This window comes from Chiloscyllium plagiosum, unplaced genomic scaffold (genome assembly GCF_037043375.1).
Source record: "Chiloscyllium plagiosum isolate Xiang-an unplaced genomic scaffold, Cpla_swu_hap1 HiC_scaffold_43, whole genome shotgun sequence".
Lineage (NCBI taxonomy): Eukaryota > Metazoa > Chordata > Chondrichthyes > Orectolobiformes > Hemiscylliidae > Chiloscyllium > Chiloscyllium plagiosum.
Genome location: NW_028270181.1, coordinates 2,008,511 through 2,024,254, shown reverse-complemented (window position 1 = coordinate 2,024,254; position 15,744 = coordinate 2,008,511). Strand labels below are relative to the sequence as shown.

Genomic DNA, 15,744 nt, shown 5'->3' with positions numbered 1-15,744 from the left:
ACTGAGAGGGTTGTTACTGTTACTGAGAATATTGTTACAGAGAATATTGTTATTGTTACTGAGAGGATTGTTACTGTTACTGAGAATATTGTTATTGTTACTGAGAATATTGTAACAGTTACTGAGTGGATTGTTACTGTTACTGAGAATATTTTTATTGTTACTGAGAGGATTGTTACTGTTACTGCGAATATTGTTACTGTTACTGAGAGGGTTGTTACTGTTACTGAGAATATTGTTACTGTTACTGAGAGGTTTGTTACTGTTACTGCGAATATTGTTACTGTTACTGAGAGGTTTGTTACTGTTACTGAGAGTATTGTTACTGTTACTGAGAGGATTGTTGCTGAGAATATTGTAACAGTTACTGAGAGGATTGTTACTGTTATTGAGAATATTGTTATTGTTACTGAGAGGATTGTTACTGTTACTGAGAATATTGTTATTGTTACTGAGAGGATTGTTACTGTTACTGAGAATATTGTAACTGTTACTGAGAATATTGTTACTGTTACTGAGAGGATTGTTACTGTTACTGAGAGTATTGTTACTGTTACTGAGAGGATTGTTGCTGAGAATATTGTAACAGTTACTGTGAGGATTGTTACTGTTATTGAGAATATTGTTATTGTTACTGAGAGGATTGTTACTGTTACTGAGAATATTGTTATTGTTACTGAGATGATTGTTACTGTTACTGAGAATATTGTAACTGTTAATGAGAGGATTGTTACTCTTACTGAGAATGTTGTTATTGTTACTGAGAGGATTGTTACTGTTACTGACAATATTACTGTTATTGAGTAGATTATTACTGTTACTAAGAAGATTGTTACAATTACTGAGACGACTGTTACTGTTACTGAGAACTTTGTTACTGTTACTGAGAGGTCATTCACAATATCCAGCTCTGCTGCCAAAGCGAAGTAACATTTGTGCCGCATAAGTGCCGGGTAATGACTCCTTGACACTTAATGGCATTACCATCACTGAACTTAGGACAGCAAAGGAGGGTTACCATTGACTGAAAACAGAAGGGGACCAGCCATTTCAACACGGTGTCAGCAAGAGCAGCTCCAAGGTTGACAATCCTGCAGTAACTCACCCCCTGGTTATTTTAGTGTCCACAGGAAGTGGGCAGTGCTGGCTGGGCCACTGCAATCCACCTGGTGTAGGTAGACCCACAATGCCCTTAGGGAGAGTTCATGGAAAAACTCCCCAAAGCCTGTCCACCATCTAAAAGGCACAGTCAGGAGTGTGATGGAATACTCCCCACTTGCCTGGATGGGAGCAACACTAAAAATATTCAAGAAGCCTGGCACAATACAGGACAAAGCAACCCACTTGATCTGCACCACATCCACAAACACCCACTCTCTCCACCACCGACACTCAGTAGCAGCAGTGTGTACTATCTACAAGATGCACTGCAGAGAATCATCAAAGATCCTTAGACAGCACCTTCCAAACCTACAAGCACTTTCTATTTTGATGGACAAGGACAGCAGATGCATGGGAATGCCATCCCATGCACATTCCCCTCCGAGCCCCTTAACGTCCTGACGTGGAAATATCTCACCATTCCTTCACAGTCACTGGTTCGAAATTCTGGAGTTTCCTCCCTAAGGGCATTGTGGGTCAACCCAGGGCAGGTGGACTGCAGCGGTTCAAGCACGCAGCACACCCCCACTCGCTCAAGGGATGGGCAATAAATGCTGGACAGACAGTTACATTCTTCTAATATTAGCAAGAAATTCTCAATTCTAAAGGCATCCTAAAGGTACTTACTGCACTGGCTCTGATCACAGGGAGCAGCAACGTTCATGGATTTTTTTTAGATTGTTCTGAAATGATTTGATTTGTGTTTTTTTTCCCTGTTCACTCATACTGCCCTTTGCCTGAGTTTCCCACAATTATTGAGCCACACACCAGGCCAATATTTCCAGGCAAGCTTTGACTCAGCCAATCACACTCTTCACTGCCTGGGTTACTGCATGATTTCCCTCACACACTCTCCAATCAAAAAGCTCATGGCTGACAGCTCAACCAATCGGGACACTGGCTGCATGTGGTGACAGGAACACCACACACATGTTAAAGACATGGTGGCCTATCCCAATTGACTTCAATACACTTCCCTCCAGATGCTGGCATGTGCTACAGCTGCACTCATTAAGTGAAAGGTTGGGTTCCAGGACCTAAGATTGAAACAAAACAATCTCCCCTCGAGTAACTCGTCAAACCAGGAAATACAGACTCAGGTATCTGTCTGAGACTGGCTCCCTGCTCTATCTGGCTCTGGAAAGGTCTGAAATAGGCAGAAGTGGGTGCTGCAGATGCTGGAGATTAGAGTCAAGATTAAAGAGGTGCTGGAAAAGCACAGCAGGTCAAGCAGCATCCTTCTCCTGCGCATGCTCCTCGGATGCTGCCTGACCTGCTGTGCTCTTCCAGCACCACTCTAATCTTGACTCAAAGATCTGAAATAGTTGAGCCCAATAAGCACCATCGACTGCGAGGGAGGTGGTGAGGCCTTGTTGGGAGAGTAAATAAGGTTCTGGCAGGAGGCAGACTGAATCCTCCTGGCTGGCTTTGTTTTAATATGGAACCTATTCTTATAACCTTGAAATTTATGGTATAAACTCGATTTTATTTACTTCAATAAGACTCACATGATCAGACCATGAGGTGACTCTGGGACACACTGGACCACATCAGCCCCTGAAGAACCCACACATTCAGCAGATACATTTGACAGCAAGAACCAATCACACAGGCTTACCCTGAAACAGGGATCTCCTAGAGATTAGAGAAACTTGGCCGAGATCCCAGAGGAGGCCAGGCCAATGACTGAGGGAATGTGGCTGCTGGTAGACCTTGCTGATGGCACTGTTCTCTATCAAACCTTTACTCAGGTGGTCACTCCAGCTCTCCTACTAGTTGGCTGGTAGCTCATTCGATGGCCACACGTTCCTCAGAAACAAGGAAACGTACTTTCTATCCAATGAGATATTGTGGCCAAACATTGTCACCAGTCAGGATTGTATAGGAAGCATTGAAACAGTAATGAAACGGGAGGAATCAGAAATGCTGGTGATCATCAGTGTGTCAGGATGCCAGGCACTGTGTGCCCCTGAGGACTTACCAATCAGATTAGAGCTGGATCTCCTGTCTCTGAGGGCCGGACAAGATATCTAATATCCTAAAAGAAAGCTTTCTGGTGGTGAAGGTGAGATGTGGGAGGTTAGTGTGGGGAATGAGCTGCAGGGAGTGCCAAGACAGAAAGTCCATTATTTCACAAAACCCCATTCTGTTCACCGGCAAACACCAATCAAGGAACCAGTCTTGTTGACTTGACATAACGCTACAAAAGAAATTAGATAGCACCCAAACTGACAACTGGTTCAGTGGAAATATTTCAGTGGAAGCATATTTTTTGTCTCTTATCAAAAGATACAGTATTCTAATCTTTAACAAAAGGGATCCATTTATAATCATGTTATTGCTGACAGTTATGAGCTGTATTTAAATGAGCTGTGAATTGCTGAACTAAGCACTCAGTCTTATTCACTGGAAATTGCCCTGTCAGAACATTTCTCAAAGAAGAACCTTTATTCTGGCTGCAAATCACTTGCAGAGTGCGTCACTTTGCTGTAGCGCTGAAGTTGGGTTTTACAATCTATTGACCAGCCAAACAATTAAAGAAAGTGTGTGTTCAACAAAGTATTTGTGTGTCACTGTGGATGAGAACATCAAAGGAGGAGTGTGTGAGAGATGGAATGTAGGAGAAGGGGGTAGAGAGTATGTGAGAAAGAGAGAGAGAGATCGAGTGTTTGAGAGAGAGAGAGACATAGAGTGCGATCATGACAGAGATGGAGTGTGTGAGAGAAAGAGATGAAGTGTGATAGTGAGAGAGAGAAATACAGTGTGATAGAGAGAAAAACATGAAGTGTGATAGTGAGAGAAAGAGAGATGGAGTGTAGGAGAAAGAAAGAGGGACAGATGGAGTGTGGGTGGGAGAGAGATGGAGTGTGGGAGAGAGACAGATGTAGTGTGGGAGAGAATGTGTGGTTGATTCGATTATTTTGTTTGGACTGTGTGTTATTGCTGGGTCAGTATATGTAGTCCATCCCAATTTTCATTAAGAAAATGATGATGATCCACCTTTTTGACCAGCTGCAGTTTTCCTGGAATCAAAACTCCATCTTCCTGCAGTTTATATTATGGTTAAATGTGACAAGACGTACATCTTGAAATGTCTCCCATATCCCCTATAACAGATCCCCCTATCTTCCCTATAACAGACCCTGCTATCTCCCCTCTAACAGACCCTGTTATTTCCCCTATAACAGATCCCCCTATCTCCCCTATAACAGAGCCTGCCCTCTCCCCTATAACAGACCCTGTTATCTCCCCTATAACAGACCCTGTTATCTCCCCTATAACAGACCCTGCTGTCTCCCCTATAACAGAGCCTGCTGTCTCCCTTATAACAGACCCTGTTATCTCCCCTATAACAGACCCTGTTATCTCCCCTATAACAGACCCTGCTGTCTCCCCTATAACAGACCCTGCTGTCTCCCCTATAACAGACCCTGCTGTCTCCTCTGTATAGAATAAAGTTAAAAATCATACAATACCAGGTTCTAGTCCAACAGGGTTAATTGGAAGCACTAGCTTTCAGAGAGCCGCTCCTTCATCAGGTGGTTGTGGAGCACACAATTGTAAGATACAGAATTCACAGCAAAAGTTCAAACTCCAAATCATGACTATATAGAATATAGCACCTCTGCACAGTGAACAGATGTATTTTAAAGATGTTGTCACATTCAGGAATGAATTCACAGTGGGTTGCATTGAATAATTCAGAGTGTATTTTCATGTCCAATCAGATACTAGTTGCACATGGTAACAGAACAGCTCATGGTGAATACTGTTCACAAGAAAAGCAGCCTCTTTGCAGACACAAGGAAATGCAAATGTCCACTGCAATTGCGCAGCTGCTTAAATATAAACTACTTTGAATTGTTCAAATACAGGGCCCTGCATAATTTGTTTCTATAACATACAAACCTGTAGTGTTTGCAGATAGCCTTCCTGTGGGTCACACAGCAATGAGGAAATGCGATGGTTGTTCCTCATACATCTGCGTTGAGGGTCCTTGGAGGTGGGGAAGATTTGTCGGACCACTGTCATCCGCCCTAGTGCACTGTGGACTAACTCCAGAATCTCCGAATCACTGATCTCCTGTTAATTCCAAATTGCACAACACATTAACTTAGATTGGATTCTTACACCACATATTTGAACATTGTGCGCAGTTGAATATTGTGAGCCCTGTAGCTAAGGAAGGATGTGCTGGCTTTGGAGGGGGTCCAGAGGAAGTTTACAAGAATGATTCTGGGCACAATGGGCTTGTTAAATGAGGAGTGGTTGAGGGCGCGGTGAAGTTTAGAAGGGTGAGAGAGGGATCTGATTGAAAATTGCAGAATGCTGGGAAGCCTGGATAGAGTGGATATAGAGGAGATGTTGCCACTAGGACCCAAGGGCACAGCATCAGAGAATTTCTTCAGCTAGAGGGTGGAGACTCTATGGAACTCATTGCCACAGAGGGCTGTGGAGACCATGTCATTGAGTGTATTTAAGACAGAGATTGATAGGTTCTTGATTAGTAAGAGGATCTAGGGTCATGGAGGGAAGGCAGGAGAATGGGGTTGAGAAACATATCAGATATGATCAAATGGTGGAGCAGACTCGATGGGATGAATGGCCTAATTTTGCTCCTATATCTTATGGTCTTATGGGCTATCCAAAAGAAGGCAATAGTTTTCATACACGCTGATAACACTCAGTTTTACTTCACCCACTTCTCTTGAAGTTGCTAAATTACTTGTCAGACATCAAGTGTTGATAAACAGAAATTCCTTCCAACTAAATGTTGGGAAATGTATGTACTTGTTCTTGTTCCCAATTCAAAATTCCATTCCCTGGCCCCTTACTCCATCCTCTGCCTAGCAACTGTCTGAGTGTCATATTTCATCCCGGTATGAACTTTGAAAGATATATCTGTGTCATCACAAACAACACTGATTTCCACCTCTATATAAGATTATCCAACTTTGTAACAATGCATAGAGAGCAAGGAGAGAGTCCATTTGGTTAAAATTCAGAAGCAAGCAAGGTGGATTAGGTTAGATTCCCTACAGTATGGATAAAGGCCCTTCACACCAACAAGTCCACACCGACCCTCCGAAGAGTAACCCACCCAGACCCATTCCCCTAAATTTACCCTTGACTAATGTACCTAACACAATGGACAATTTAGCATGACCAATTCACCTGACCTGCATGTCTTTGGATTGTGGGAGGAAACCCACACAGACACGGGGAGAATGTGTAAACTCCATGGAGATAGACAGTCACCCTGAGGGTGGAACTGAACCCAGGTCCCTGGCACTGTGAGGAAGCAGTGCCACCCTGCAGCCCATAAGATCAGCCTACTGGAGGTCTCCAAGTAATGAGAAAGACAGAGAAATGGATTTACAGTGACATCACAGAGATCTACTAGAACTATCTTCTTCACCAGAACCAAGGAAAAGGATCCTGACAAAGTATAAGTGGAAGTGGTGAGAATGGAAGCAATGAATAGGTGAAAACTGAAATGAAGATGGTACAGGAAAGGATTTCTTAGCCTATGGCAGGATTAGTGGCGGCAGGGTGACTCAGTGGTTAGCACTGCTGCCTCACAGCGCCAGGGACCCGAGTTCAATTCCACCCTTAGGCGACTGTCTATGGTCTCCCCGTGTCTGCAGGGGATCCCTCAGGGTTTCCTCTGGTTTCCTCTCAGAGTCCAAAGATGTACAGGTTAGGTAGATTGGCTGTGCTAAATTGTCCATAGTATCCCAGGATGTGCAAATTTAGTGGATTAGCTGGGGGAAATTCAGGGTTAGAGGAGAAGGGTGGGATGTACATTGGAGGGTTGGTGTGGACTTGATGGGCCTAGTGGGCTTCCACACTGTAGGGATTCTATGATATCTGACCTGCTGTTACTGACCTGTATCTCGGCTGCTATAGGAAGTGGACAGAGTTAAAGGACTGGCCTTTATTCTTCAACCTTCTACTTGCCAGGGAGATGCCAGAGAATTGGAAAGTGACAGATATGGCCCCCATATTCAAAAAAGGAGGAAAGGATTGTCCTCGTAACTAAGATCAGTTTTTACACCACTCACAGTGGGGAAGTTTTGGAATTCTTAATTAGGTGAAAAAAAACCCAGCAGCAAATGGAGAGGTGAGAATTAATTAAGTGGATTTAAAAATAAAATACAAATAGTCTAACTGAATATTTCCATAAAAGAAGAGAGAATGTTGATGGAGGGAATGGGGTAGATGCAGTTCATATGGATTGTAAGAAAGTATTTGATTTGGAAATACATTAAATGTTGGTTAACAATACAGAACCTTACGGAATAGGAGGGCCAGGGGAATAAGAATTGTTTTAAGAACAGCAAATAGTAACTCACAAAAGATGGTTACTTTTTCACCTGGACAGCCTTCTCCAAGGTTCAGAGGGATGACCATTGCTTTACTCGGTATAAATAAATGACTTGGACCTTGGAGTATGGAGCGAAATTTAAAAATTCACCAAGTGATACCAAACTTGAGGGAATGGCAAACAATGAGGATTATTTGAAACCTGGACAAGGGATATAAGGAAAACCTTTATACAAAGTGAGTGGCTCAGGACAGAACGGTGGCTCAGTGGTTAGCACTGCCGCCTCACAGTGCCAGGGACCCAGGTTCAATTCCAGCCTCAGCTGACTGTATGGGGTTTGCACATTCTCCCCATGTCTGTGTGGGTTTCCTCCCACAGTCCCTTGGTGGGGTGGGGGGGAAGGCTTGGTCTGGATGGGATGCATTTCAGAGGGTTGCTGTGAACTCGATGGGCAGAATGGTCTGCTTCCACACTGTAGGGATTCTATGAGTGGAAATTATATCCAACATGGTGCCCAATGGGAGGGGTTTGCAGAAATGGAAACAGTCAATGTTTTCAAAAAAAGAACTGGCAGGCACTTGAAGGAGAGAAATCTACAGGGGTGCAGGACTGACTGGGATCCTCTGTGGTGAGATGATAGTGTCCTGGTAATGTCACTGTGTTAGCAAGCTAATGGGACCTTGCTTTGGTTTCCTAGCATGGCAGATGATGAAATGTAAATTAAATTAAAATTTCTGCAATTAAAAAGTTAGTCTAATGGAAACCATTGTCGATTAGAGTCATAGAGATGTACAGCACAGAAACAGACCCTTCAGTCCAACATGTCCATGCCGACCAGATATCCCAATCTAATCTAGTCCCACTTGCCAGCACTTGGCCCATATCCCTCCAATTCCTTCCTATTCATCTCCAAACCTATCATATGTCGTAAAAAACCCAACTGGTTCCTTTCAGGAAGGAAATCTGCAATCCTTACCCTGTCTGGTATACATGTGAGTCCAGGTCCACAGCAATGTAGTCGAATCCACCTGTGCATTAAATGCCAGCATAGCCCTGAACAATTTCTAAGAAACTGGCCAAATAACGTAAGCTCTCACCTGTTCAAGTTTGAAAATGCAGTGGTGGGAGCACAAGATAGGCCTCATTTCAGCATTTAATTCCAAAATAACAGCAACTTTCCCGAATGGTTTCAAACATGGACTGTGGCCTGTAACATTCCAGAGTTTAATCATTGGAATAGTTGCAGTGTCAATGTGGTGTCACTCTGAAATATCTCCCATATCCACCGGTCTCTGTGTTGGTCAGAGGGGGACTGGATCTTTGAGACTCAGGACTGTATCAGGAATGGGAAACAAGGAGTTGGCTCATGGACAGAGTGAGCAGTTTGCTGTCCTACATCTGAAACTCCAGGGTTTCAGTCATCCTGGGAAAGCAGACAGTCAGAGTCTTCACCTTAGGAATTGCTCGTGGATTTGCTTCTTTATTCATCAGAGATACACGTGCTGCCCTTTGATGCATAGTTTGAAGGACTCCATGCTACTAACAAATGTTGATGGGTGTTTCAGGAACTAAGTATTATTTACTTGATGTTTTAACAGGTGGAAATATGACTTTTTTTCCACGTGATGAAATTTATTTGTTCACCCGGAGCTTGAGCCTATCTAAATCCTGCAAATTCTATCACTATTCAAAAGGGAAGCACATTCAGGATTCCACCTTCCTTTTCAACCACGGCATGACAACACTCTGATGTCCCGGAGGAGCTCAAACAGCAGGAGGTCACACTTCTCATTGGTGCTAAGTGGCTTGTTTTATACAGCGTTCAGCAGCTCCCACTTTGGAGTTGGAACCTATTGCTCCATTGAGCCCTGGGAAAATTTAACAACAAATCCATCACTTCAGCAGTTAACTTCTCCTATGCTATTGTTCCTGGTGCTCACAGAACATCCTGGATGAACCAATTTCCTGCTTATCTCACACAAAACCTCTGCTCCACATCATCTGTGTCTTCACCAATGTCCGTTGCAATCTCTTTTTCTTTCCCTTACTGTGGTATGTAGGTATCAATGGCAAAGTTGACATTTATTGTTCATCCCTGACTGGCTAAAGGCATTTCAGAAGGCAGTTAAGAGTCAAGCACATTGCTGTGGGTCTGGAGTCCTGTGTAGGCCCGATGAGGACTGCAAATTGCTTTCCCTGAAGGTCATTGGAGAGCCGTATGGGAATCTGCTCACCTGTCATGTGGTCACCATTAAGCTGGCTTGTTTGAATTCCAGATTTCATTCAATCCACATTTCATCATGTGCGATCATGGCATTTGAACACGTGGTCTCTGAGCATTAGCCAGAGTCACTAGATTGCATGTCCAATGGAAACACCACTTTGCTATCACGTGGCCCATGTTTCCTGCTTGATTCGCTAATATCATGATCCTCATTTCCCACCCTCAGTAGGTGTACTATACCTGGTTTGTATTCTTTGCCAGCTATACACTCCAACAAGGCTCCTGTTCCAGCCCTGGCTATCTCTGTCTACTCAGTTCCTGTTCTGGGTTTGTCAGATGCTTCTCCCTAACCCCTCCACCATACTAACTTCAACCCACACAGTCAAAGCCCTTCCACTAAGCACACCTTCACTGTCACTTATTATTTACTAGTCAAAGCCTGAGTGGATATGTGCTTCTTCACATATGTTCCAGTACCTGAGGAGTGGTGCTGAACATTGTGTATTCATCAGGGAAAGGCACCATTTCTGACTTTGTGATGCAGGGAAGGTCATTGGTGAAGGAGCTGAAGATGGTAGGGCCTAGGACACTCCAACAGCCCCAGTGACCTGTCTTTGTGTCAGATGTGACTCCAGCCAATGGAGAGTTTCCCGTCTGATCCCCAGTGATTTAGATTTTGACAAGGTGATATAACTAAGTGACTCGTTTAGATACTTCAGAAAACACTGATGACTCTATGAAGTTGGTGTGGGACTGGAGTCACAGAAAGGTTAGTGGGTAAGGAGAGCAGATTCCAGTTCGGAAAGGTCACTTGGGCTTTGATCCAACAGCTTTTTTAGTGGAGATAGTTCTTCCCATCGAACACTTAACAGGAAATTTGCGAGAATACCATTTCAAGGAAAAAGAACCAACGTTTATGCTGCAAGAGAGGAGCATGCTGATTGGTTGGCAGTGGACTCTGATTGACAAAGATGTTAGTATGGAGAATGTACCCATTTATGCTGATTGACAGTTAACAGTCAGAATTTGATAAGTTTGAATTTTAAACCAAGTTCGTTGACTCTGATTGGTCAGGGCATTGCTCTGAGAAATGAACCAGTGAATTGCTGTCATCTATTTTGTGAAGTTGAAACTGACAGTTTGTCTACATGTTGCTCTGTTTACAACGAACAAGGCTGTGCACATAGTTTAGAGTACATATACTGTAAATCCGACTGATAATCCTAAATTAGTTGGCAGCATAATGATTTACAAACCTAGGATTATTTAGCAAATGTTGTCCAATTGCAGAATCCAATGTAGGACAGAATCAAAGAGTGTGATGCTGGAAAAGCATAGCTGGTCAGGCAGCATCCGAGGATCAGGAGAATCAACGTTTCGAGCATAAACCCTTCATCAGGAAACCTGCTTGAACGGCTGTGCTTTTCCAGTATCACACTCTTCAGTTCTGACCTCCAGCTTTGGCAGTCCTCACTTTTCCCTTTCTAATGTCGGACAGTGTGTTACAAATGCTGCAAGTGTAGGCTGGTTAGGAACAATCAGCAACTTGCTTGTTGTGAACACCTGAAGGGTTATGCTGTTTGATACAATCCTCCAGTCTTTAGGATGAAGAATTACACTTTCCAAACAATTAACATTCTTCTCTTATGCAGCATAAATGTGAGTTTCCCCTCTGAATTTGTATTCTTGTGAACTGTCCTGATGAGTATTGGTAAGAAACTTCAACAAAATGTGTCTTTTTCAGCAATGTTCAAATTTTTCCAGTTATTTGAACCTGTCACACAAGATTCAAGTTGCTACTCTCTCGATTATCAATCCAAGTTTCTGGGATAATATTTGGGCTACGTAGCATTGTGTGCTATCTGCATCCAGGTCTAACTGTTATTAGAAGCAGAAAGGAATACATTCCATTGATTGAAGGATGGGATGCCTCGTCACAAGCCAGGTAAGTATTCAATGAAAAGGCAGTAAATGGCAGAAGCAGGATATGTCGAGTGGTTGAGGATGTAGTTTGAGCAAAGACACAATGCAGTTGAGCAAACGGTCTCACTCTGTGCTGCAAGAGGGGAATCCATGAACAAATGAGAATCCCCAAAGTCATCTCATTAACAATGAATAAACTCAGACTGACAAAACTTTGTTTAACAGAGAATGGTCACTCTACCTAATACACAGGCTGTTAGCATCTTCCACGTAACTCAAAGCCCATCACAGATCTTTAATGTGGGCAACCTCTCTGAAGTTCTGTTTAATTGAATTTGACAGACTGGATGGGTGAATCTTTCTAGTTCGTTTCCTGTTCTGTTAAGTCAATTACATGCTTGTCTTGCTTTCTCTTAAATAAAATTACTGATTGGGGTCTTGTTAACAGGGCCAGCAGACTCATTTTCAGCATTCACATAGCGGGGTGGCTCCATCACTTAGCATCATGGAACAGGTAAGGGTTTACTTTTGATAGGTATTGATGAACCAATTATAATTATAATTAGGAAAACAATTAGAACTTCAGATATTTGCCAAAGCAGCAAGACGACTAAGGAAGAAATTGAACATTTAGATGATTCGCCAGAGTTCGTTACTTGAACAATTTAAGTACAATTGGGAAACAATAGATTTGCTGCTCAGTTAGTGTCTTAATGCTGAATTTTGTCTGTGACACGGAATTAATCTAGCAGCAAATATCTAGCTCCCTTGAGCTAAAAACACAAACTTACCGAGTTGAACTAGTTGACCTGGCAGTTTAAAACAACTTGAACAACTTTGTATGTTTGTCATTTTCATAAATGACCTGGGTGAGGACGTAGAAGGGTGGGTTAATAAATTTGCGGACGACACTAAGGTCAGTGGAGTTGTGGATAGTGCCGAAGGATGTTGCAAGTTACAGAGAGACAAGATAAGCTGCAGAGCTGGGCTGAGAGGTGGCAAATGGAGTTTAATGTGGAAAAGTGTGAGATGATTCACTTTGAAGGAGTAACAAGAATACAGAGTATTGGGCGAATGGTAAGATTCTTGGTAGTATAGATGAGCAGAGACATCTCGGTGTCCAGGTACATAAATCCCTGAAAGTTGCCACCCAGGTTGATAGGGTTGTTAGGAAGGCGTTTAGTGTGTTAGCTTTTATTGGTAGAGGGATTGAGTTTCAGAACCATAAGGCCATGCTGCAGCTGTACATACCTCTGGTGCAGCTGCGCTTGGAGTATTGCGTACAGTTCTGGTCACCGCATTATAGAAGGACGTGGGAAAGGGTGCAGAGGAGATTTACCAGGATGTTGCCTGGTTTGTAGGGAAGGTCTTATGTGAAAAGGCTGAGGGATTCGAAGCTGTTTTCATTAGAGAGAAGAAGGTTGAGAGGTGACTTAATAGAGACATATAAGATAATCAGAGGGTTAGATAGAGTGGACAGGGAGAGCCTTTTTCCAAGAATGGTGACAGTGAGCACAAGGGGGCATAGCTTTAAATTGAGGGGTGACAGATATAAGACAGATATCAGAGGTAGTTTCTTTACTCAGAGAGTAGTAAGGGTGTGGAATTCCCTGCCTGCAACAGACTCGCCAACTTTAAGGGCATTTAAATGGTCCTTGAATAAACATGTGGATGAAAATGGAATAGTGTAGATTAGATGGGCTTCAGATTGGTTCCACAGGTCGGACCAACATTAAGGGCCGAAGGGCCTGTACTGCTCTGTAATGTTCCATGTTCTATGTTCTAGCTTAGAAAAGGAAAACAGAACACCTTTTGGGAGTGAAGTTTCTATATGTCAATGTTCAAAGAGACTTGGAAGGTCATGTACAAGAAACACAAAAGGGCAGCATACAGGTACAATAGAAATTAGAAGCCACACAACACCAGCTTATAGTCCAACAGGTTTATTTGAGGTCACAAGCTTTCAGAGCAGCCTGGTGTGGTGTGACGTCTGACCTTATCCACCCCAGTCTAACACCAGCACCTCCACACCTTGTTTAAGGTAATTGCAGGACAGGTGAAAGGAGGTTTTGCTACAATTGGTGAGACCACCCCTGGAATGACTTTGCACTTTTATTCAACATATTTAAGAAAGATATATTTGCATTGGAGGCAATCCTGTGAAGGTTCACTAAATCAGATCCAGGAATGACAGGGCTGTGTTCTGAGGAGGGGCTCAGAAAACAGAACTATATCCTTTGCAGCTAAAAGGAGTGACAGGCGATTTCATTTAAACTTAGAAACCCTAAAGAGGCTTGACAAGATAGATACTGTGACTGAGAGAATTTAGAACAGAAACCCACATTGTCATAGGCTATTCTCACTGTACAACTTAACCTGGAGCGGTCCCCCTGCCTGCCTGAAGATCTGTTACTACAACGCTGGCAAAATAAACCTTTTTATTAAGAGATTCCATCTCAGAGGAGGCATCCTGTTGATCCATATCCAACAACCTGCTCTGAAAACTCTTCTTGCATTTTGGCAGCTGTGACAAATTGCCCCAGAACCGCTGATACAACCTACAATGTTCTACAAGATAATTGGCGACATTCTAAATAAAACAACTTCCAACGTTCTAAGAAAAATGTTCCATCGCCTATTGTTCCCAGGTCCTTTTAACAAAAGACTTCAGTGTGTGAGGTATTCTGAGACCGTTCAGAGCAATGGGATAATGCAAGTTAGTCTTTCTTTTCTATTTCCTCAAAGCTGTTGACAAATGGTTGTGACAAATCAACATAGTGTACTTTCAATCTAGACAGAATATGTACTGGAAGATAATCTTTTAGTAGGAGAGAGTTTCACAGCCTTATGCCAGGATTCTGTGCAGAGACAAGCCCTAAATCTCCTCTATCCTCATAAAGCAATTTCTAGTTTAACAATTTAAAACCAAACTGTATCTACACTGTCAGGAAAACATTTCTGTATATCGCCTACCATTCTTATTCCATTAGCAAGATCACTGTTTCATGTTAAAGAGACTGACGTAATTTGTATTCAACATTAACTGAATTGACACTATTCAATCCCATTTACCTTCATCCCTGCCTACTTGATGGTTCATAAACCAGATTCACAATGTCAGAATTGCTTAAAGCACCTCTATATTGCCAATATCTCTCTGCCTGTTGTGCTGAAAATGCCTACTATCTACAGAAACCGGACTGAGGCCAAGGAAATGGTTACTTCCTAGAATGTCCATACATTACACTAAAAAGACACTTGTGATTTAAGCAAAAAGAGGTGCAGCAGATCAGGCATTACCTCAGGCCTTCTCTGTCATTTATGTTACAATGGCTGGTCATCCAATTGTACTGAGGCTGGGTATATGAGACCATAAGAAATAGGTACAGGCATAGACGTATTAAGGAGAGTGGGATAAATGGCAAACTTACAAGGTAGACTGCACATCTTGTGCAAATCCTTCAAGTAACAATCACTTTGTTTTGGGAAGGCCAAGTGGTGATCTAAATATGGTCTTTAAAGTGCTGAAGAGATTTATTAGGCCTCACAGGAAGAATAAACATGACACACCGTATATGGTGATGCCTCAGGAGCAATTTCTTCAGCATCCTTGATGTTTCAAAGCAGTTTCATTCACAAGCCACAGATTTTCAGCCTACCTCGGGAATGAGTCTTCTTATCCCACAGAGCAGCATCACTCTGAAATCTCCTTTCACTGTTCTCTGAGACAGTACATTACACTTCACAACAAGTGATAGCATAGAGCACAGAGTCCCTGCTGAAACTTCTGCCAAGTACCCTCAACCAGCAACTCCTGGAGACTAGTCCCAACTGGATTATTACAATTGGAATAGTTCCTGACAAAACCTTGTACAATTTCCAACAGTTCTACTCTTTTCATCTGCCATCTCTAATCTCTGCACATAACTGACTTCCCTTATGACTATTCTCATTCTGGTACTTGGTCTCTCCCAATTTCATATCCTCTTGTCACCTAGAATTGGATGCAAGAATCTTAATTATTGTGTAAAGAATTGGGAAGTGATACAGAAATTGGATTGTGATATAAATCTGCAAAGGAGGATCATATCAGCCTTAGGCTGCATGA

General features: G+C 42.7%; 1 protein-coding gene across 3 annotated transcripts in view; it reads right to left on the bottom strand.

The window, feature by feature from the left end:
* LOC122541732 (glutamate receptor ionotropic, delta-1-like) overlaps positions 1-15,744 on the bottom strand; it is an 849,209-nt gene that overhangs the window by 204,542 nt on the left and 628,923 nt on the right. For all 3 annotated transcript variants that reach the window (XM_087982611.1, XM_087982612.1, XM_087982613.1), the window contains one exon: positions 5,071-5,244. In XM_087982611.1, the coding sequence (XP_087838737.1) occupies positions 5,071-5,244 (174 nt within the window). The remainder of the gene's footprint in view (positions 1-5,070; positions 5,245-15,744) is intronic.